The sequence below is a fragment of the Gorilla gorilla genome, chromosome 2 (assembly GCF_029281585.2).
Source record: "Gorilla gorilla gorilla isolate KB3781 chromosome 2, NHGRI_mGorGor1-v2.1_pri, whole genome shotgun sequence".
Lineage (NCBI taxonomy): Eukaryota > Metazoa > Chordata > Mammalia > Primates > Hominidae > Gorilla > Gorilla gorilla.
Window position 1 is genome coordinate 123,137,965 of NC_086017.1, and position 24,929 is coordinate 123,162,893.

The window sequence follows — 24,929 nt, forward strand, 5'->3', positions numbered from 1 at the left end:
TCTACAGGTATATGTAAAGGATATGCATTCTGTTTTGGGAGGTAAAACTCTATATATCTTATAAACCAACCTTATAAGATATTTAAATATTTTTATAACCATAATCATTTTTTGTTCAATTAGTCATGAAATTCTCTGGGAAAGGCATAATAATTTATCTTTCTGTAATGATAGTTTTGTCAAATTTTTCTTTCTTTTATAATAGTGTTTGCTAATATTGGTACATTGTTTTCTCTTGTATATATATTCATATGTTTAATATCTTTTGATAGATGATTTTAATAAAAATATTCTGTCTAGATCAGTTGAATGTTTTTACTAACTTTTGCCTGGTATGCATTTTTCATATATTTTTATTTTGAAGTTTTCTATGTGATTTTATTTTAGGCATAGGCCCCTCACTTACAAATATAAAAGATGAGATACAGAATTGAAAAGATGAGACTTATATGATTGACATCATCACCAAAAACAGTTGACATCCAAAATTGAATCAGTTTTGAACTTAGAATTCCAAACAAGAAACTTGCTATAATATATGAGCAAATTCCACCCACGATCTCTTCAGCTACAAGAAAGGGGCGTAAATAAGAAATAGTTAATAGAACTTGCCGTTAATTTTAATTGATATTCCTGGTTAATTTTCCTTTTTGTCATTATCTTTAAAATTAGCTAACTGCCACAAAGAACATGAGAGTGCAGATATCCCTGGGACATATTGATTTCAATTCCTTTGGATATATACCCAGAAGTAGGATTACTGGACCATATGGTAGAGTTCTACTTTTAGTTTTTTGAGGAACTTCCACACAGTTTTCCATAATAGCTTTACTAATTTACATTCCCACCAACAGTGTACAAGAGTTTCCTTTTCTCTGCAATCTTACTAACACTTCTCTTTTATCTTTTTGATAAAAGCCATTCTAACAGATGTGAAGTGATATCTCATTGTGATATCTCTAACAGATGTGAAGTGATATTTGCATTTCCCTAATGTTTAGTGATGCTGAACATTTTTTAATGTACCTGTTGACTGCTGAGTGCTGTAGCTCATGCCTATAATCCCAGCACTTACAATCCCTCGGGAGGCCGAGGTGGGCAGATCACTTGAGGCCAGGAGTTTGAGACCAGCCTGGCCAACATGGCGAAATCCCATCTCTATTAAAAATACAAAAATTAGCTGGGTGTGGTGGCACATGCCTGTAATCCCAGCTACCTGGGAGGCTGAGGCATGAGAATAGCTTGAATCTGGGAGGCAGAGGTTGTAGTGAGCCGAGATCACACCACTGCACTCCAGCCTGGGCAACAGAGCAAGACTCTGTCTCAAAAAAAAAAGGGTACCAGTTGACCATTTGTATGTCTTCTTTTAATGTCTGTCTGTTCTTAGCCTATTTTTTAATTGGATTATTTATGTCCAATATATGGAGTCAACCTCAGTGTCCATCAGTGAATGATTAAAGAAAATATGGTAAACATATACAATGAAATAGTATTTGTCCTTAAGAAAGAAGGAAGTCTTGTTATTTACAACAAGATGGATGAACCTAGAGGACATTATGCTAAGTGAAATAAGATAGGCACAGAAAGGAAAATACCACATGATCTTACTTATATGTAGAAACTAAAAAAGTTGAACTTAGAGAAATAGAGAGTAGAATAATTATTACCAGAGGCTGGGGATGTAGGGAGGAAGAGAATAGGGAATTGTTGATTAATAGGTGCAAAGTTTCCAAGAGAAAGCAGTAATAAGTTTTCAGATCTATTCCACAGCAAAGTGACTGTAGTCAATGATAATGTATTGGTATTTCAAAATAACTGAGAGTCAATTTCAAATCTCTCATCATAAAAAATTATAGTTAAATGAGGTGATGTTAATTAGTTTGATTTAATCATTCTACATTGTATATATATATATATCAAAGCCTCACATTGTACCCCATAAATGTATACATTATGATTTGTCCATTAAAACTAATATTAATAAAAATAGTTCATTGTCTTTGGGGTAGATGGACAATATTTTCTTGTTTCTGTGTTGAAAGAGTTTATTTTCAACTGCTAAAAGCCACGCTTAAGTTTGTAAAATTTGGTCAGTTTAGTTTAAGAGCTCCTTTCGGTCTCCATTAAGGAATTTATTCAGTGCCTTTAACGTGTCAAACATGCAATAGATTTTAGAGATATATGAAGGAACAAGTAGGAAGTCCCTAAACTCATGGAAGTGATACTCTAGATCTAATGTAATACACACAGGAAATACAGAAAGAGGAGTGTCTCTAGGCCTCAGTTGGGTGAATCTCCTGCATTATGTTGGCCTGCCAAAGTGACTGATCGCTTCCTTATTTTTGAGTATTTCATATGTTTTAGCTTTTCACCCTGATAAACAATGTTGCAATGTATATTTCTGTACATACATTTTTTTTGTGCTTCTCTGTACTTTTAGGTTCCAAAAGTAAAATTCATGCACCAAAAGATATTTGCTTCTTTGGTGTTGTTACTTTTATATTTTGCCTAATTGCTTTCCACAGAGCAATGTCATGATGCCCTTCCCAGGAAAACAGGGAGCCCAAGGCCATCAGAGGCTCTTTGCTGGAACTACACATGCCTCTAGGCCACATGAGCTCTAGGCACAGAGCTGATCATGGCAATAATTTTGAGTCCAGCATCTCCTGTCACTGAAATATAGGATGGAGGCTAACTCTAGTTGCAGAAACATACAGGAATCTGGAGTTTGAAGACCCCAGTTTGAAAGTTGCTTTTTCCTTTAAGAAAGGAAAATACATTTTAATAAGTAACATGTTTGCTGACTAGATTTGTTAAGCCAGGAAAAGTCTCAAAGCAAAGCCATTACTGCTTATACTGTTTTAAAATTTCTAGCACTCAAATTGGAAGGAGTAAGAACTCTGAGTGAAATAATCTTTCTTAATTTTTCCCTATTATAAAATATGTGCTAACTTCACAGATTAGTAACACTGTTTAAATAATTACAGAAGTTATAAAAAACAATGGTTACTCTGAAAAGTATTGATTCACAATTGTCAAATGAAATAGCAGTAAAGCTTATTAAGTATCTTTATTTCTTAAGGAAAATTTGTATTTCAAAGGTGTTGAAGTTCAGAGAAAGTCCTAATGTCTAAAAAAGTAAATTCATCGTTCTCTTTCTCCTACAGCAGAGTTTTTACTGTTGAAGTCATTACTATTATTATTTTAATAGTGATTACTTACAGTTTTTATTCCTCTGAAATATAAAAAAATAAAGTTCCATTCCATTCATTATTATCAAAATTACAAGGCAAGCTCTATGGAGGCAAGGGGACTTTGCTTATTGTGCTTATGGTTAAATCCTCAGGTCCTAGAATAGAAATTCTCACATAGTACATATTAATAAATAATTGTTGAATCAGTAAATGAATGAACTTCCACATCAGAACCTTTATTCTTCCTTTTCCTTTCCCTTCTCCCAACGAGTACCAAAAAAGTTCCCCTGATTAGCCTGTAGATGTCATTTCTGATATAAGTTTCCCTGAAAATCCGTGGTCAGTATATAATATCTTAAATAAAGCCTGGTAGAACACTGAACCAGGTTTAGTAGGTGAACACGGATCCTCCTGAATGGCATGCACAATTGTACTTCTTTCAGGTTTTTTAGTTCCCCCAAGGGTGGCCCTTGAGTTTTTAAAATGCTTCTGAATATAGAAATTTCTTTGTTGCTCACCTTAGTCAACTTCAGGAAGGTCATAGCTATAGGAGGTTTTATGGTGAGCGCTCTCTGGGTGCCATATTGCGTCACCTCCCTTTGCACCCTGGGTTTTAGTAGAGGTTGTGTTTATGGTTATTTGGCTTTCACACACATCACAGATGGTGAATTGGAAGTACCTAAAGACGATGTACCTTTCTGTGCTAAACTGAGATTCCAGGTTCACCATAGATGCTCCAAGCTTCCATGGGCTAGGTAAACTAACACCATACAGAGAGCTTCACCCATCTGTTGTCCATAAGCCTCAAAGGCTGAAAGCAAATACCTCCTATGCCCAAGTGGGGTAACTGTCCACAACCTGGATCAGCTCCTTTGAGGGAGGGGTGAGAGGGGTGGTGGTCCTCAGGATGATTCTTCTTGGGAAAGAATATTCTTCACTTCGGAGTTTTAGGATAAGGCAGGAATAGGAAAGAATAGAGGTATACAGGGTCCCTGGTTGCACAACAATGAGGCACTCTCTAGGGACAGGGAAAACAATTACAGCTAAAATCTCCTCTTCTTGAGTAGTAAGAGAGGAATTTAAGATATTCTTCATTGCTGAGGGGAGGCGGGGAGTAGAAGAATCCCACTGCAGCAGAGTGGATTGTTTGATACCATACAGATCAATGGATTAGAATATGTTGTGGAGGCACCTCCTAAGCACACCTTTTCCACAGGAATGGGGGCAGTGGTGGAATGAGACAATGCTACATAAGACCTTAGAACAAAGAAGACACCCAGTGCATAGAATAGTAGGTCGTCAGTTTATCAAGGAGACTGTAATAATTGCTTTTCCAAAACCAGCGCAAGTGCACCACAATAAAAAGGTAAATAAATTCTTAGTAATATTATGAAAATGCTTTGATTTCATAGACACCCTGAAAGGATCCTATGAACCCCCTTCCACCACTAGCCAGGGATTCAGAGACCAAACATTGAAAATGACTTTTCTAGGAGGAAGATACAGGGTTTTGACCAGAGAGGAGCACATAAGATGCTTCTAGGGATGGTGGTAACATGAAATTTCTTCTCCTGATTAATAGTTACATAGCTGTATACATTATAATCACTATTATAATATACATATATCATTTATTTTATATACACACATAAACATGATAAAGGGGAAAAAAAGTACTTATGCTTTAGGGCTATCTGAAAGCGGTAAATGAAACAGCTCATGGGCACTTTGCAATCCCTCTGCTTACAAGCACTATTCTCTGGCCCTGTAGATGGCTAATAACTCATACTTCCTCCCTTATTTGACACCTTTTTATGTTGCCTACATGAGATATAGTTCCAGGGCAAAGGGAAGAGTAGCCGCCTCCTCTCACTACTAGTGGATGCACTATTTGGCTTATCTTCTAAGCTCATCTTCAGCACATAAAAAAGAATATCCCTCATTCTGGTGGTCTGGCATTCTGGTTCAGCCCAGGCCTGTGAAATGTTGCTCCCACAAGCATCTTCATGAAGAGTCTCAACCCAGTCTCACAACAAATATGTAACTAACATTAAGTAATGTGTAATAGTGCTTTGTGAAGAGTAAGTCACTAAACCAATACTCACTATTATATTCCTACAAATATAACTTATGGTAGGATATTACAAAATACACATCAGCTTTCAGAAAATACAGGATTCTGATGTTAAGAAAAATTTTTTAAAAAGATACTTACCTAAGGTATGGTTTCTTTTACTTTGTAGTCTTTGGTCAAAATCCATAATACTAGTAAATGTAATTAATGATATAACAGAGGTCATCAGACTTTCTCCATTAATTAAACTGATGAGGCTTCTAGAAAGCCCTACATATGTTGAGGGGGAAAGATGTTTTTTAAAGTGAGAAAAACATTAAAAATTAAATGTTAAAGAATACAATTTTCTTAGCAACTATAAGGATGGTCTTAGCTATGGATTTACTGTAAGTTAAGTTTAGACAATCATAATTGGCACTAAATTAATTATGGCCCATTATGTTTATGTAAGTGAGATAATCAAAGTTCTCATTCCTTGCTTCAAAGCACAGAGGAAAACATGAAATTTATTATTATTTTTAATTCAGCGAGTTGTTCTATATAAATACATGCATGATAAATCAGAAATATTTAAGGCAAGACAGAAAATGATGATTGAGGAATTAGGTAAATTTACAAACCAAAGCTTTATAACATGACATCCAAATAAAGTATTAAGGCAGTTATTCACATAATCTAGCTAGGCTTAGAAATTATCTGACTTTCTCATTCATTCTTCCCAATGGTTTTAGAAATCAATCTCCATGAATGGAGAGTTCCTGATATTACTCACTTCCATCCAAATTTTCCTCTATTTATGATGGCATTCTAAGTTTAAATGTCTATCAGTTGTCCTTTTCCTCTGCCATTAAATGTGCATGTAGTGGTAAGACTACAACTTTTACCATCTATAGTGATTTTCTAAAAGCCATAGGAGGAAACGTTATTATGCAGTGAAAGTCCTTTCTGTGAATCAACCACTCTATAACTGCAATCACAACCTAACTACAATCAGTATGCTGATAGAAGAGAAGAAACACCAAGGCTGTTCCTGTGTGGCTCAATTGCCTTGGCCATTCCATACTTCACATCTGCCTGTATCTATGCCCTTCGCTGTAAGACTTGGCAGTGTTTCTCACCAAAAAGATCTAGTTTGTTTTTTTATGAGACTCAATGAGAGCAGAAAATTTCTGCCTCCTCTCTGACTCCTGCCACCGCCATGGCAGCATTCCTCTGTAGGAATATAAGAGATACAAGAAGGAAACGTAGATCTTCCCAAATGAGGCCATCCTGGATCACTTAGCCCCCTCAATGTCCACCAGCTGATTACAGATTCCTTAGTGAACCTAGCAAGATCAGTAGAACCCAGCCCATATCATCAGAACTGCTGGATTCATGAGAAATAATAAATAATTGTTGTTTAAGCCACCACATTTGGAGTTGTTTATTACTCAGCAAAACCTAACTGGTATTATTGTATAATTATCCCATTTTAGAAAATGGAAGTATGGCAAAATGTAAATATTCAGAAATACTTAGTAGATGTAAGGGCATAGGAGGAGTCAAAGGACATGAAAAGCTCAAGCCAATGTGGATGTACTTATGTATTCTGACAGTCCTGGGCAAATTTTTCATGTATATATATATATGAAAAATATATATATATATGCATATACACACGTACACACACATACACATATATACATATATCTAAATCTTATAAATCTTGCTTTGTCAACTCAGGAACAATGCTGCCAAGAAGAAATTACTTTTAAAAATTTCTTCTGGAAAGATACAGGAAGGAGAGAAACAAAATTCTGAAAGTAACGGCAAGATGGACAAAATTTATGAAAATAACCTTGCAAGGTACTCTTCGTAAATTAAGTTCAATAGCAGCAGGATAGAAAATCAGTGGAATACTAGATTATAAAATAACAAAGTTATTTTGAGAGTGAAATCAGCTCTCAGGTATCATAAGAGTCTCTCAAATATAGCGGAGAAAAGGGCTGGCACTGACAGTCACAAGGAGGCAGGGATGTGTGCTGAGAGTATGGGGAGGAAGACAAGAATCCAGGGTTGGATGGTGGATGTTGGCATCTTCTTCTAAAGTGTTATCTCACTCTCTTAATGTCCTTTGTCTTGAAGGCTCAGCTCTCATTTATTCATATATTTACACTTGATGTGTCTCCCCTACTCTATATTTCTACCTGCCTCAGATAGCTATTTCCCCTTTAATTGGCTAGAAAGTGAAATTAAAATTGAAAAGAGTATGCGTGTTGTGTGTGTGCAAATGTGTGCATGGGTTGCCATATTAATATTCTATTTTAAAGCAATTTTTCTAGTTCTCATTATTAAAAAGTGATGAAGGGGGACAATAAAGTTATTGTTTTTCTTGCATGAGGCTTTTTTTTTTTTTTTTGCTTTTCTGGGCTAAATTGAGTTGGTATTTTACTTTTAAATATAGATAGATTTTTCTTAAAATAGTATACACTCAAAACACTGTGTGATTGTTGATTTTACCATTTTTTGACTTTTCAGGCTTTCAGTCTTGATGATGACAATGACTCCAAAAGCAAAATATTTTTAAAATGGCATTGTCCTAATGATTCTTTACAAAGGAAAAGAAATATTGGGCAACAGAAATGTCACCACAGTGTATATGCAATATTGTAACGTCCCAGAACTGTTCTGTTGGCTCAAGGTAGAAGTATGTATAAAGTCAAGGGTTCTAAACTAATCCCCTCCCCTATTCCACAATTGCATATAATACTTTTTTTGACACTAAGTAAGCCCATCACTGGCATTTCTTCTTCCCTAAGCATGACCTCCAGAATCTCTGCTTAATCCTCAACCCCCAATCCCTCACTACCTGACTTCTCATAGTGAAAAGCTACCAAAAGCAAAAGATCTTAAAATACAAGTTCATTACGAAATACGATATTATAAATATAGAAAAAGAAAACAATATACCTACCAAGGTCTCTTATAGCAGCTGCGGTTAGCATGGGATCTGAACTCACAAGGATAGCTGAAAATAATAACCATTGGGTGGGCTTCAAAAGTAATTGATTTACAGATGCCAGATACCAAAGAACTAAGATATAATTAACCAAAAAGCCAGGAATTGTAATTAAAAGTATCTGCAAAGAAATTTTACAATTAGAAACATCAGACTGCTTTTGTAGTCCATTTTAAGAAGAAAATAATCAGGATTATTGGAGATACAGAATCAACCAACACCAACAGTACCCACCAGCAGACACAGGAGTGGGGCCACCTAGCTCACGCTGCTTCAGCTGACTTCCACTTGACCAAAGATGCAGGACCCCTTTTTTGTCTGTTCTTTTTTATTTCATCTTTTTGTCATTTGTCTGAACTCCATGTGTCTGGATTTGGCTTAAAAGTATAAATTATTCTAACAAATTATTTGCTTCTAATGCAGTTTAGATAATGGCCTGTATTTACGAAACTGTTTTGATTACTTTGAAAGAAACGTACACCCTACTTATGATTTGGAGTGTTTTTTCTTGAGGTCTTTCCCTGATACTGTTCAAATCTCACATATTAAAAAACTTATGGTTTTTGAATTAAAGTTTAGCTGCTTGTGTTTTCTTCTCTGCTTTTATTCTCTTAGATATGAATGTAGGAAGCTCTAAAACATAGGTATTTAAAACATGACTTTTCTTAGCAATTTCCTTTTACTGGAGCTAATACACTTTCTCATAGCACTCTTGTAGCATTTCCGAGTTAAAATTATATCTGGTACGAAGTTATGCAAGTCAGATTTTCAGAATTACTGTTTTCTTTCTAATTTTTCCCCTGGGTCTTTGATATGCTAGGCAATTGCCAAGATATGGCTTATTCACTAAATTATGAAGCTGAATTTATTGCTCCCATACCCTTTTCTTTCTTCTTTGTTCCCTATTTTGGAAAAAAATATTTTAAAAATTTGAACATAGATAATATGTGGTTCATGAATGAATGATATTACCAAAAAAGAATGCTTACCTGCCAAAATAACTTTTGAAGCATGTATGTATCCATGTCAAATGCAGTAGTAAAGAAAATTACTGGTGTAAATATACGAAAAAATAAGTCTGGACTCATCCATTGTATGGCATTTGCGTATCTTTGGACCTAATATTATACAAATATATCATCTTCTCATTTATTCATCACTATTAGAATAGAATACATGCTAGGCGCTCCTAAATCTAACAGTAGAGAAAGACAATTTTTAAAAGATATATCACACAAAGGAGTAAGTGATCGTATCAAATTCTAGAAACTACAAATAATTGGCCATGGCTTATGTAGAAGATATGTGTGGAAGAATAGAAGGGATAGAGACTGGAAAGTTAATGTAATTCATGCAATAACTAATTAACAATGTTTAACATGAGATATTTAGTGGAAATGTGTAACTCCTATTCTAGGTATCCATTCAATATTCACTTACTAGGGAAACACTGAGTACCTACTGTGTTAGGTAATATCTTTGCATTTGGGAGATAATTCTCCATGTGTCTCTTGTGTTTCTCCATGGTTTATGCATACAGGCATTGGTTGTTTTTCTTCCAGACTATCTTTTCATGAAAGTTGATATGGCTTAGAAGCAGAGCAAGTGTCATCCTCCAGAGCAAATGACAGGTTTACTTTACTGTCCAGTGTAATAAAGATAGTATCTCCCTCAGAGACATTCATTACATTTAAAGAAGAGATATAGGAAGTACATTGACATGGGTGCTAAAGAATATGCAGCAGATTTTCAGGCAATCAAGACGAAGAAAGAAGTTTCAGGTAAGTGGATAATCATGCACAAAATTCACAAAGGAGTAAGTGATTGTACCAAATTCTAAAAACTACAAATAATTGGCTATGGCTTATATAGAAGATGTGTGTGGAAGAATAGGCAAGAGAGCAAATGAGCTTACTACCCATTATAGAGGATTCGGGTTCTCTAAGCTTACATTTCTTCTCCTGTGGCCAGATATATAACCCAATGTAGGTGCAGATTTCACCTGGCCTTCTTTGCTTCTTTGGGATTATGGTTCAGGAAACAGGCACAAGAAAGTGTTAACTCTGGTTATTGCTATTGCTGTGGATAATAAAACCCTTTTTCTCTGGTCCAGGAGTCCCATCTCTTTTGCTGGGATCATGAAACTGGCAGGCTAGCTTATTAGCTGGCAAGTAGAGAAAAATCTTAGCCCCTTCATGGGTCTTAACATTGGTCTCTTCCTTTGCAGGAGTTGCTGACAAATAGTAAAGCTTATAGAAGTACTTCAAATTGCATCTGTGTCAAAATCATATGATTATAAAACCTGTTTATGACATGTAAAGTAGTAAACTGCTTCTGGTTCTTACATGAATACATGTTTTGTATAATATTTTTAACATCATTGACTAAATTTGTTTGGGAAAGTCAATCATTTCAGACAAGTTCTCACATCCATTCTGATTGACTAGGGCAGATATTGGCAAATTATGGCCTCTTGGCCAAATCTGCACACTTAAGAGACTAGTTTCTCTTATAACAGAAACCCTTTAAAACAGTCTTCATTGAGGAAATAGATTAGTTCAATATTATAATATTTTTGCTACTCAAGTCCTGTACCAGCAGTACAAAGTCTCCCTGAGCTCCTATGTCATTAGCCACTTTTTTTCCAAGCTTTTAAAATCTGTTTAACATTCCTTGGCCACTAATACTTTTAGTAGCTGTATGTACTCAGTAGCTGTATGTACTCAGCTTTTGCAGATCTCAGCTTTTGCAGGCCTGGCTCCTTTTTCTACATACCTGATCTGATGCTAGCCACATCACAATCATCTATCAACTGGCAGAACAGTGAGGGGATGAATAATTTTTGCAAATTTTAAATGCCATCTCTGCATTTATATAATTCTCAAATAAATAGTGTAAAATACTCATTTACAATACACACCTGTGAAGATGTAAAGCTTAATACTTCAAAACTGCATCCAAGTAAAAATAATATCACAGGGACAGGAATTGGAAAGTCTTCCAAGTGCCGGTTCAAAAATGCTGCAAAAAATATGTTGTTACTGAAAGGCAATGAGATATCTCATTTATAGAACTTTAATGTGACGTGATTTCTTAAAATTGTGAACAATGTCTTACAGTTTCACTACTTGTTTTCTCTTTTCGTGAGTTTAAAATCCTCCCTCACACTTACCAGCACACAGAATCAGTGTAACTGTTAATCTACCGGGTTACTGTTTTACCTCTCCTATGATGTATCTCATTCTCATCTCCTTAGAAACTTAACAAACATTACTAGCAATTATTGGCTCTTGGGTTACTGTTGAAATATTTATAGTAGTTTTGTACACATTATAAATCAGAGATTAGTTTCTTTAGCAATCCTGCAATAAAAGATTAGTAAGTAAACTTTAATGAAATCTGGTTCAGGAACAATGAGAAACTAGACCAACTTAAAAAACTAGTTGTGGAATAGTGGGTTTTGCTGCAACTGGTTCATTTTCCTCCTGTTTTCACTCATTCTGGCCAATCCGACACCATCGCCCTTCTTGTAAGGCTGAGCCTGAGAATGCAAAGCAGAGAGGCAGGAACAAAATCGAGGTGAATCTGGGAACCTGATAATGGGTCTCCGGGTGCAGTCTCTGAAACTGGAGGATATTGGGAGAAAGGGCTCTCCGATGTGGAGATAATGGGGAAGCTCTTGGCATGGTTGGCTGCAGGTATGTGATCCCGGAGGAGCGGGAGTCAAATAGGATACACTGATTTTTAATTCAAGGAACACATTTCTGAAACACTTTGCCGCAGTGAAGGAAATAAGGATTTGTGCTCTCAGAGATTTTGGGAAAAGATGCATGGGTCTTGGAAGATAATTACTCAAAATATGCAGGGAAGGAATAAAAGTGAAGGGCGTTTTTCTTACAGAACATAATTTGTCATATTTATTTGATCAAGACGTTGAAGATTTATATCATAAGGATCTAGTTTGAAGCATTAAGAAGAATAAGACATCGGTATGAAAAGAGGAATATGAATTTTGCTAAAACTGAAGCAAGAACAAACATCAAATTTATGTTGACACTTGGGTGGAAGAATGGTGACTTAATTGATGCTTTATGAAAAGTTTATATATATTTGGAGACAATGCTCCAAAGAGAACAGTTTACAAATGAATAATTAGTTTTAAGAAGGTATAAGTAATGTTGAAGAAGAAGCCCACAGTGGCGGATCATCCACATCAGTTTGTGAGAAAAAAATTAATCTAGTTCATGGCCTAATTGAAGAAAACCAACAATTAACAGCAGAAATGACAGCCAACACCATAGACACACCTTACACAATTCTGACCGGAAAAGTTCAACAAACTTTACACCTGAGAGGTACAAAAACCATTGCACCCAGATCAGCTACAGACAAGAGCAGAGCTTTCAATGGACATTTTAATAAATGGGCTCATGATCTTGAAGTATTTCACTGAAAACTTGTAACAGGAGATGAAACCTGTCTTTACCAGTGCGATCCTGAAGACAAAGCACAATTAAAGCAATGGTCACCAAGATACAGAAATAGTTCAGTCAAACTACAAGTGGACTGGTTGAGAACAAAGGTAATGGCAACAGCTTTTGGATGCTCAAGGCATTTTGCTTGTTGACTTTCTATAGTGCCAAAGAATGGTAACATCTGCTTATTATGAGAGTGTTTTGAAAAACTCAGCCAAAGCTTTAGCAGAAAAATGCCGGAGAAAGCTTCACCAGAGAGTTCTTCACCACAGCAATGCTGCTGCTCGTCCCTCTCATCAAACAAGGGCAATTTTGTGAGAGTTTTGATGGAAATCACTAGGCATTCACCCTATAGTCCCAGTTTGGCACCTTCTCACTTTTTTTTCCTAATCCTAATAATTTTTTAAGGGCAGTACATTGTTCTTCAGTTAATAATGAAAAAAAAAAACTGCATTGATGTGGTTAAATTCCCAGAACTCTCAGTTCTTTCGGATGGACTAAATAGCTGGTATCATCCCTTAGAAAAGTGTCTTGAACTCGGTCAAGCTAATGTTTAGAAATATACTTTATACTTTTATCTTTTAATGCCATTTTTCCACAAATTTTTGAAGTCTCCTTGAATATTCACCCTTCACAGAGGGGAAAAATTCTTGTGACTATTCATGTTAACTTAAATTAACGCTGACTTAATTTTCTATTTTGTAAATATACACAAACATAAAAATCGATACAAATTTTGTTTATAGCCCTTAACAAACAAATTTGTGAAATAAATGCATTCAGAAACAAACTAAAACAACATTAATGGAATGGATGCTACTGTTTTACCGAGGAGTAAACATGGTACTGGCTGCTATGGAAAAAGTTACAGTCATGTGCCTTGTGATGATCGTTTTGTCTACAACTTTACTCTTTGCAGACCTCAAGACTATTGAAATGAGGGGAGGGGATCTGAATTCCCAAAAGAATGTCGACTGGGCATGGAGGCTCATGCCTGTGATCCTTGCACTTTGGGTGGCCAAAGCAGAAGGATCCCTTGAGGCCAGGAGTTCCAGACTAGTCCTGGCAACAAAATGAAATCCTGTCTCTACAAAAAATAAAATAATTAATGAGGCATGGTTGTGTGTGCCTGTGGTCCTAGCTGCTTGGGAGGCTGAGGTGGGAGGATCACTTGCACCCCAGGTGTTGAAGCTGCAGTGAGCTGTGATTATTGCCACTACAATGGGTGACAGAGCAAAATCCTATCTCTAAAAAAAAAAAAAAAAAAAATAGAATGTCTTTGTGCTATGCAAATCCTAATTTGAAGAATTCTGCCTTAAATTCTCTCCAAACATTTTTCTAACTCCAGTAAGCAGTTCAGTTTTTATTTGATTCAGGATTAGGCTTGGACAGTAGTTAACTAAATTGGATTAAAAGTTTTGTGAACTCATAAGCAGTTTTGCTTTTTTTAGATACAGGCAGGCCTTGCTTTGCACAGTTCCAATATGCATAAATATCGGTTACCACAGTTAAGTTAAATAAAACCAGTCCAACAATGTGGTTAATATTTCCATGACCACAGTATTGAGAAAACTTGCATAAATTTTGCTGCCAGCTCTTTAGTCCACAAATCACTGTGCAAAAAAAAAAAGATGGGCATCATGATCGGTCGCCTATTACATTACTTCTTTCAAAGTTTGTTGGTGATTCGTTACTGATCATCTGTTCAGTTCATGCACAGATAGCAAAGCACAAAGTGCATAGTAGTGTTGCCTCCGCGACCCCAAGGATTAAACTCGTGACCATTTACAAAATGGATAATCAAAAGAGGTAACTGGTTAGCAAGGGACAGGGCAGCAAAGAAAAGTAATAATGCTGGAAGTGAAATTGGATGTGATTAGATTTGAAAGTGGTGACAGCAAAGCAAAGATAGGTTGAGACCCAGACCTGCATGAAATTATAATACAAACCTATTTTAAAAGTCTGATAAATGTAAAAAGGTAAAGTTGCTTCAACGTCTTTCAGTTTTAGTTGCACTGGGAACAGAGAGCTGCTTGTGGTTGAAATGGAGCATTTACTTGTTTGGATAGAAGACTAATCAAAAACAAATCCCAATCAGTTTGACTAGCATTCAGGCCAAAGTGATAACTTTAGTTGCTGCATTGAAAGAAAATGGTAATGACAAGAAGAGTGAAAGAGAATATATTAGTACCAGTAAAAGCTGGGTTCATCATTTCAGAAGTCGGCATGAATTGATGTTAAGCTATCTCATGAAGCTGCAAGCTTCAGATAGAATGTTACAGAAGATACAGCTGACTATGGGAATGTTAACGCTGCTGCTGTTCAAGAGGCAGTTCTAGATATGTAGCCAGGGGAATTTAGCAAAGTCAAATGTATAGACATAAATTAAGAAAGTGGTTGTTATGTAAAGAACAACCATGTCTCAGGAAGTGATGCCAGCAAAAAACTTCACATTAAAGGAGCTCTCAGATACTTCATTACATTGAAAATGCAAAGGATAAACTTTTGGAAGCTGACCCAAAGTTAAGAAGGAGTGAGACAATTTGCCAAGGCATAGAAAAGATGAACACTAGTAAGTTATATGGTAAGACAAGCATTATTCAAACTATTCTTTATAAAATTATAAAGAAATGTTTTAGTGTTTCAATGTTTCTAATATTTTAAATTACTAAAATATTTTAAATTACTAAAATATTTTAAATTACTAAAAGTTTTATTAAGTATACTAAATAAATATTAGTTTTACATTATTAGAAAAAAATACAATTTTTCTTTTTTTTTTTTTTTTTGAGACAGAGTCTTGCTCTGTCACCCAGGCTGGAGTGCAGTGGCGTGATCTCGGCTCACTGCAAGCTCCGCCTCCTGGGTTCATGCCATTCTCCAGCCTCAGCCTTCTGAGTAGCTGGGACTACAGGTGCCTGCCACCATGCCTGGCTAATTTTTTGTATTTTTAGTAGAAACAGTGTTTCACCGTGTTAGCCAGGATGGTCTTGATCTCCTGAAAAATATTTATAGCCAACAACAGGAGAGGTTTTTGTTTTGAGAAGGTGTGATGCTATGTCACCAAGGCTGGAGAGCAGAGGTATGATCTCGGCTCACTGCAACCTTTGCCTCCCAGGCTCGAGCGATCCTCCCACCTCAGTCCCCCAAGTAGCTGGGACCATAGGTGTGCACCACCACTCCAGGCTAATTTTTTTGTGTTTTTAGTAGAGACAGGACTTTGCCATGTTGCCCAGGCCAGTCCTGAGCTCCTGAGCTCAAGCAATCTGCCCACCTTGGCCTCCTACAGTGCTGGGATTATAGGCATCAGGCACCGTGCCCAGCCAGGAGAGTTTTTAATCTAGCAAATTTAAAAGTCACAGAACAATCATAAATTTTTGCATAGATTAAGATTACACTGCATAATTTCAGCTTGCATGCTCAAAGCCAGGACTCCTTGCGTGGAAAACAAGCGAGGGAGTCTGCATATTTAACCAGATGTAAATATGCAAATCAAGTCTACAAACAGCTATATTTTTCCTTATGGTATTCAGTTATAATTTAACCTTTACTTTTTATTTTTTTTCTTTGAGATAGGATCTAGCTCTGTCACCCAGGCTGGAGTGCAGTGGCATGATCTTGGCTCACTGCAATATCCACCTCCTGGCTCAAGCAGTCCTTCTACCTCAGCCTCCTGAGTAGGCGGGACTACTGGTGCGTGCTAACATGTGCAGCCAATTTTTGGTTGTTGTTGAGACGAGGTTTTGCTGTGTTCATGGGCCTGGTCTTGAACTGCTGGACTCAAGTGATCTGCCCATCTCAGCCTCCCAAAGTGTTAGTATTACAGGTGTGAGCTACTGGACCTGGCCTAACAGTTAGTTTTCATATTGCTTTTATGTGTTGCTATATCAAAAGCTTTGAAATAAAATTTTTATAATACTGTGAAAAAAATTACTTATTACACATTAAAAAGCCCATAACAAATATTTAACTTTGTGTATTATTGCTTTAAAAGTGCAATAAGTAATATCATAACATTTGCTTCCATTTCATTTTTTTCTGCTTCTTTGTAATACAGTCCCTAATCAGGTCAAAGATAGTGCAAAAAGTGTTTTCTTTTTGTTTATACCATGTTCTTTTCTTCTCAAAATAGCAGGCATAATTTATAATTTGGACAAAACCTATGGGACACTCTGCCCCAACCCTTGATTTTCTGCCTGTTTTCTTCAATTATCTCCTTCATTGAAATCTGACCCTGACATAGCAAGTAAGAAGGTATGAATGAACACTTGGAACCCAATAGGGTGAATGCTATGAAAATCAGATTCTACATGTCTCTCCATAGGAGCAAATTATTATTGGATTCATTTGATTGAAAATATTGAGCTAAAGGTATAAGTTTGAGAACAAAATTATATCCTATTACTTCTACTTTCCTTAATTCTATATGGTAGCATTTATAAGATGTACCAGAAGAATAAACTCAGATAAAGACGGAGTGATACTTACCTCCAATGGAGCTGATCAAAGACAATGTTAGAATGACTTCAGGGAGGTCCTCAGTACTTAAATATTCCAGCCATGTTTCAGAAAAATTTTTATGAAGATTTATGTTAGAAACAATCTCCATATGATCATCCATCTTGTTATTTTTCACAGTCCATCTGAATCTAAGAAACATAAGATTTGCCTTCTTGGTGGCCTTCTAATAATTTTCTAAAAAAGAAAAAAAGCCCTATTCTCCTTTAATTATTTCTAGTGATTTCTCGTGGTCTGCCAAATTTAGGGATGCCTCTCCTTTCTATGATGCTTTCAAGTTAATGTAATAAAAAAGTCAGAACCCCAAGTGATAGAGACTACCAGTGTTACCTTATGTTTACTTACAATGCCAAGCACTACGCACTTGTTACCCACTCTGAATCCATCCAACTGTCTGAAAGAAGGATTCTCCATCTAACTATTCACACTCACCAATGTGGTCATTGGAACCACAAGCTGGTGCAGGTTACTTAGCTCTGTGGAAGGACAACAAAGGGTTTTGTCCTCAGATTATCTAAGCCTCTGCAAGCATGTTCTGACAGCTATTCCAAAGTAGGAGGAAAAGCAGGGAAGAATATTTGGATCTCTTTTGTTGTTTTATCCAGACAGAAATTAATAAATCATGATGATATCCAATCACAGCCTTCTTTGATCTCATTTGGGACACTGACAGACCAGGTGTTCTCTAAATTTATATGTGTATATAGCAACCAAGAATGTAAGAAAAATATTAAAACCAAAAAACTTTCTTAAATCAGGGAAATTGTTACATGTTCTATTTCTTTGTTACTTCTTGGAAGAGGAACAAGAGGGGCCTTGATAAGAGTTTGAAACAATAGACAGTTAACCACAGTCAGGCAATCTCGCCTGCTTCCCATGGAAAGGAAAGTTTTACATCAAAGGTCTTACATTTCACACAGGATATTATGATTCTATCTCTCATAATGGTAGCTTGACATTTTTTAGTGCCTTCTATCAGCATCTCATATGGCTGCCTTACCAAGAAATTATAATTCCTGGCCGGGCACTGTGGCTCACGCCTGTAATCCCAATACTTTGGGAGGCCGAGGCGGGTGGATCACGAGGTCAGGAGATTGAGACCATCCTGGTATGGTGAAACCCGGTCTCTACTAAAAATACAAAAAATTAGCCGGGCATGGTGGCGGGCGCCTGTAGTCCTAGCTACTCGGGAGGCTGAGGCAGGAAAATGGCGTGAACCGGGGAGGCGGAGCTTGCAGTGAGCCGAGATCGTGCCGCTGCACTCCAGCTTGGGCCACAGAGCGAGACTCCGTCTCAAAAAAAAAAAAGGAAAAGAAATTACAATTCCTCTCATAATCTGGCAAATTTTTTTTTCAGTTTCATACATACACACATCATATATACATATGATATATATATGTTTTCTTATGTCTTCCTTTTTATTATAAAACAATATTTTGAAGGGGAAAATAAATACATGTTTATTGTGAACACTTCTTGAAATAAATATGTAAACAAGTATTTCAAAAGCAGAAGAGAAATGACCCAAAATCATATCATCTAGTGGCTCTTACAGGTTTTATTTGCATTGTTGGGCTCATCCTTTTACGATTAAATTTTGTGCTGTTTTCCTCTTATTATTGTATCACCAGCATCAAAAGCCTTATAGATAACATTCACAAAGCTTGTAACATATTACCACCAAGGTAAAAGTGCATACTCTGGCTGGCATACTGGCCCATGCCTATAATCCCAACATTTTGGGAGGCCAAGATGGGAGGATCCCTTGAGGCCAGGAATTCAAGACCAGGCTGGGCAACATAGCAAGCCTCCATTGCTACAAAAAATAAAAAAACTTACCTCAGTGTGGTGCTCACCTATGGTCCTAGCTACTCAGGAGGCTGAGGGGGTGGTGGGACATTGTTTTGAGCCCAGGCATTCAAGGCTGCAGTGAACTATGATCATGCCACTGCATTCCAACTGGGGTGACAGAGTGATACCTTGTCTCTAAAACAAATTTCAGAATCTGCGGTCAGACTACTTGCATTCGTAGGTCTGATGGGCTTCTGCTTGTAGGTTGAAAGACTCAGGGTAGCTTACTTTAACACCACTGGCCTCAGTTTTCAAATCTGTATAATTTTCTAGTCTGTGTAATTTCTCTCCCTTTATTTATTATTTTTTGGAATTACCTAAGGAGCTGTAATGATACTTGGTGCCTACGTCCTATCTCCAGAAATTCTGATTTAATTCAGTCTGGTTTGCAGCCTGGGCTCTTCAGGTAATTTTAATTTAACCCAGCCAAGGTTAGCAACCACTGTGATCCACTCAATTCAGACAACATTGCTCAATTTTTAGTCTCAAAGCCAGCTTCTTTTCAATATTCTTGGTGAGGTTTTGTGAGAAAGGCTGTCAATGCCCTTCAGCCAAATGTTACCAGAAATACATCTGTAGTTAACAAGTTTTCTTTGTTATTTATTTGTTGCAGTGAAGGAGATGACTCACCATGGGAAACCAGGGGGTATATCAGCAAAAGAGTGTTAGAAATAACCTATTAGAGGATCTGCGCTTTGTCTGGGTAATTTTGGAAAAGGTCTATGGAAGTGAGGGTTCACTTTAGGTAAGGTGCTGTCAGAAAGTGAGGACAATTCCGTGACTGAGTATTCAATAAAACTTTACTATAAGGAGGGTAGACTAGAGCTAAGATATAGCTGTGATGGGCACAGAAGCAGCAGTCACTCATTTTAGCTGAGACTGAGGGTGTTTGGTGTTGTATAGGTTGCACAACAACCTTTGTGTCTCATTTTGCTAAGGTTTGAAGTGACTTTGTCTGATGTTGATGTTCTGTGGGATCATTTATGTCAAAGAGGAGAACAACATTGGCGCAGCTGTGAGCCTAAGGCCAGCTTGGAGCAACATACTGAGTCCTATCTCTGAGTATTAGATCACTTCCTGGATTTGGGGGTTGTTTTGGGTTTTGTGTTTGGTTCTTTTCCTCAAAGGATTTCTAAATTCTTTAACGTTACCTAAACATATCAAGAACTGTAGGTAGACCTGAAGATCTCAAATGTAATATAAGTGACAGAGAAGAGTGAGCTCAGCTGTGTCTCTTAACAGACATTCTCAACCTTGGCCACACATGGAATCACGTGGCAAGTTTTAGAAAATACTGATGCCTTGGTGCCCACCCTCCAAGGTTAATTTAATTCTTCTGGGGTGCAGCTTGAGTACTGGGAAGTCTAAAAGCTTTCCGGTGATTCTAATGAGCAACTGGTGTTTAGAAACACTGCTCCAGGGGAAGCCCCTGCCATTAGGAAAGAACATTTTGGTCAATTAGTAATATTCGCTCTTAACATCAAACTATTGAGAAAAATATTGTCAATGTCACCTCTTAACTTGCCCACTCTTATGCCAAGACTAAGCATCCTCGAGTATACAGGCTAGACGAAATAAGGAAAATTATTTTCTGTACCACAGTTACACATTCCTACATGCTTTCTGAATTTAATATAGTTAAGAAGTCTATTGTTTTCCAAACTAAGAATACATGTTCCCATGAGCATTTTTATCATTTCTAAAATTATTTAAAAATTGTAATAAGTGTTTACACATTCAATTATAATAAATTTTTTTTTCAGAAAATAATAAAATTGTGCTGTGGTCTGAGAGAGTGGTTATTGTGATTTCAGTTCTTTCGCATTTGCTGACAAGTGTTCTTTGTTTGACCATATGGTTGATTTCAGAGTATGTGTCACGTGGCAATGAGAAGAATGTATACTCTTTTGTTTTTGGGTGAAGAGTTCTGTAGAAGTCTACAGGTTCATTTGAGCATGCTGAGTTTAGGTCCTGAATATGTTTGTTAATTTTCTGCCTTGATGATCTGTCTAAAACTGTCAGTGGGATGTTGAAGTCTCCCACTATTATTATGTGGGAGTGTCAGTCTCTTTGAAAGTCTCTAAGGACTTGCTTTATGAATCTGGATGCTCCTGTGTTGAGTGGATATATATTTAAATAGTTAGGTATTGTAGGTATTGTTAAATTGAACCCTTTACCACTATGTTATTACCTTCTTTTCCTTCTTCTTTTTTTTTTTTTTTTTTTTTGATCTTTGTTGGCTTAAAGTCTGTTTTGTCTGAAATCAGGATTGCAACCCTTGCTTTTTTCTGTTTTACATTTGCTTGGTAGATTTTTCTCCATCCATTTCTTTCGCTCTTGCATGTGAGATGGGTGTCTTGAAGACAGCATACCATACGGTCTGGGTTCTTTATTCATCCTGCCACTCTGTGCCTTTTAATTGGGGCAGTTAGCCCATTTACTTTCGAGGTTAGTATTGATACATGTGGATTTGATCTTGTCAGCATGATGTTAGCTGGTGATTATGCAGACTTGACTGTGTGCTTGCTTTACAGTGTCACTGGTCTGTGTACTTAAGTGTGTTTTTGTAGTGGCTGGTAATGGCAACATCATTCTTGACATAGGAGTGGGCTAAGGTTTCACGACAAAGACATCAAAAGCAATCACAACAAAAGCAAAAATTAACAAATGGGATCTAATTAAACTAAAGAGCTACTGCATGCAAAAGAAACTATCAACAGAGTAAACAGATAACCTACAGAATGGGAGAAAATTTTTGCAAACTATGCTTCTGACAAAGGTCTAATATCCAGCATCTATAAGGAACTTAAAATAATCTACAAGAAAAAACAACCAGCCCCATTAAAAAGTCGGCAAAGCACAAGACACTTCTAAAAAGAAGACATACATGCTGCCAACAAGCATATGAAAAAAAAAAGCTTAACATCACTGATCATTAGAGAAATGCAAATCAAAACCACAAGGAAGGTACCATTTCACACCAGTCAAAATGGCTACTATTAAAAAGTCAAAAAATAACAGATGCTGACAAGGTTGTGGAGAAAAAGGAATGCTTATACACTGTTGGTGGGAATGTAAATTAGTTCAACCACTGTGGAAAACAGTGTGGTGATTCCTCAAAGACCTAAAAACAGATCTAACATTTGACCCAGCAATCCCATTACGGGGTATAAACACAAAGAAATGTAAACTGTTCTATCATAAAGACACATGCATGCGTACATTCGTTGCAGCACTGTTCACAAAAGCAAAGTCATAGAATCAACCCAAATGCCCATCAATGGTAGACTAGATAAACTAAATGTGGCACATATACACCATGAAATACTATGCAGCCATAAAAAGAATGAGATCATGTCCTTTGTAGGAACATGGATGGAGCTGGAAGCCACTATTCTTAGCAAACTAATGCAGGAACAGAAAACCAAATACTGCATGTTCTCACTTATAAGTGGGAGCTAAATATTCAGAACACGTGGACACATAGAGGGGAATACACTGGGGCCTACTTGAGGGTAGATGGTGGGAGGAGAGAGAGGATCAGGAAAAATAACTAATGGGTGCCAGGCTTAATAGTTGGGTGATTAAATAATTTGTACAACAAATCTCCATGACATGAATTTACCCATATAACAAACCTGCACATGTATCCCAGAACATAAAAGTTAAATTATAATCACATTAATAATAATAAAATTACCACAAATCCTGTTTACTCTTAAGTTCAGAGATATATATGATCAAATTCAACACAATTTATCTCTCTGGCTATGCATATGTGATAAATACCATTTGGCTTCCCCAACCTCTACTCCAAAATCTCATAAGAAATCTCTATTTGAGAATAGATGTCATTTTAAAATAGTTTTTAAAATACTAACATTACTGTAGCTTAATATGTTAAATGTATGGGTAAGGAAATAGCTATGAGAATAAACAGGTTTTCTTTTTTTTTGTTTTTTGAGATGGAGTCACGATCTGTCGCCCAGGCTGGAGTGCAGTGGTGCGATCTTGGCTCACTGCAACCTCTGCCTCCCGGGTTCACACCATTCTCCTGCCTCAGCCTCCCGAGTAGCTGGGACTACAGGCTCCCGCCACCACGCCCGGCTAATTTTTTGTATTTTTAGTAGAGACGAGGTTTCACCGTGTTAGCCAGGATGGTCTCGATCTCCTGACCTTGTGGTCTGCCCGCCTTGGCCTCCCAAAGTGCTGGGATTACAGGCGTGAGCCACCACACCCGGCCACAGGTTTTCAATGTAATTAAAATCTTAAGCTGACTTTTGACAGCTTTGTAAAAGTCTGTGAGTCCAAATCCCATTAAGGAAAAAAATATTGGTTTATCACATAGGTCCTCTGCATTAATTTAACAATAAGTTAGTTGACTGAGCACAGTGGCTCACGCCTGTAATCCCAGCACTTTGGGAGGCCTAGGCGGGTGGATCACTTGAGATCAGGAGTTCAAGACTAGCCTGGCCAAAATAGTGAAACTGTCTCTACTAAAAATACAAAAAAAAAAAAAAAATTAGCCAGGTGTGGTGGCACATGCCTGTAATCCCAACTACTTGGGAGGCTGAGACAGGAGAATCAATTGAAGAGGCAGAGATTGCAGTGAGCCTAGATTGTGCCACTGCACTCCAGCTTGGGTGACAGAGTGAGACTCCATTTCAAATATATATATCTCTCTCTCATGTTAGCTAAAATCTCAATTCTCTTTGTGTGTGGAGGAAATTAATGACTGCCCTCTCAAAAATGACATGAATTTGTCCTTGTCAGTCAGCCAGCATTGAGAAATTTTGTCTCATGAACCGTAAGTCACACTAATTTACCATGTTCCTGAACATGGAAACAATCTTCCTTCACATTGGAACATTTTGCAAGAATTAGGTGAAGAAAGCATCCTGAAGAGGGCACTGTGGGATCTCAGCAATCTTCACAGCTACAAAGCTCATGCTTAATGGTTTATTTTATATTGATACCAGAGGCTGGATTGTCTCCTTAGTAAACTCTCCTACCCCACAACGCAGACATCTTACTGACTCTGAAGGTGGGCGGGCTATTGCCCTCCTAATGCCCCTCCACTCAGAATGAGCCCGTCCTCCAGCTCAAGATCAGCTCCACACACCTGAGGCGATTCCCTGAACCAGTGACCTTTCCCCTAGGGCTGGACTTTTCAGTTTCAGTAACGCAAAGGGAACACATGCCACTGGATAGTTCACAAAGAGTTGATGTAAAAAGCATAATGAAGGAGGGGAAGCAGCTAAGGGGTAGAAGTTCAAACCGAGAGGCTAGCTGATCTTTGGGAAAGTGTTTCATGGTCTGCCACAAGAAAGGCAGAAGCGCCAAGAGGGAGTGGCTGAATCTCTAGCAGGAAAACTGTGGGAGCCTTTGTTCATCTAGGAGGCGAGACTGAGAGAGAAAGTACCAGTAGGAAAGGTCAACTTCCAGAAAAGGAAACTAGAGACTGGAGAGCTCACCATCCGGAGCCTCAGGAGGAGTATCCCGTGGTGTGCAAGTGAGAAGTGGGGGGCAGCTATTTCGCTCACAGCCAAACAGCCCAGACCAACTGCAACCTCACTGACAGTTACTTGCTCCAAACTCGCCCCTAGTCTGCACCGGTTAGCTTCAGGCCCATCATCTCTTACTTGATTGGCTGATGAAATGCAACGTCATTGCTCCTGTATATCTCAGGCATTTGAGGGCTTAAGGCTTTGTTTTATTTTTAAAAATAAATAAGGGGTGAAAATGAACCTACAGAAATTGCGCCATTGTGTTAATTTAAGACTTTGGGACAGTGGATTTCTGACAAAGAGCTGTTGGAC

General features: G+C 37.3%; 1 protein-coding gene across 8 annotated transcripts in view; it reads right to left on the bottom strand.

The window, feature by feature from the left end:
• The window catches only part of SLC9C1 (solute carrier family 9 member C1), a 156,224-nt gene extending 131,505 nt beyond the window's left edge, over positions 1 to 24,719 (bottom strand). For 5 of the 8 annotated variants that reach the window (XM_055381596.2, XM_055381592.2, XM_055381593.2 and 2 more), the window contains exons 1-7: positions 24,585 to 24,719; positions 17,230 to 17,390; positions 11,187 to 11,287; positions 9,256 to 9,384; positions 8,222 to 8,387; positions 5,410 to 5,538; positions 407 to 568 (exon numbers count right to left, since the gene is read on the bottom strand). In XM_055381596.2, the coding sequence (XP_055237571.2) occupies positions 407 to 568; positions 5,410 to 5,538; positions 8,222 to 8,387; positions 9,256 to 9,384; positions 11,187 to 11,287; positions 17,230 to 17,362 (820 nt within the window). In that variant the 5' untranslated portion in view covers positions 17,363 to 17,390; positions 24,585 to 24,719. Of the gene's footprint in view, positions 1 to 406; positions 569 to 5,409; positions 5,539 to 8,221; positions 8,388 to 9,255; positions 9,462 to 11,186; positions 11,288 to 17,229; positions 17,391 to 24,584 lie in introns of those variants that run through there. The other 3 variants (XM_055381594.2, XM_063704023.1, XM_055381595.2) reach the window with 3 other exon arrangements.
• Positions 24,720 to 24,929: the final 210 nt, after the last annotated feature.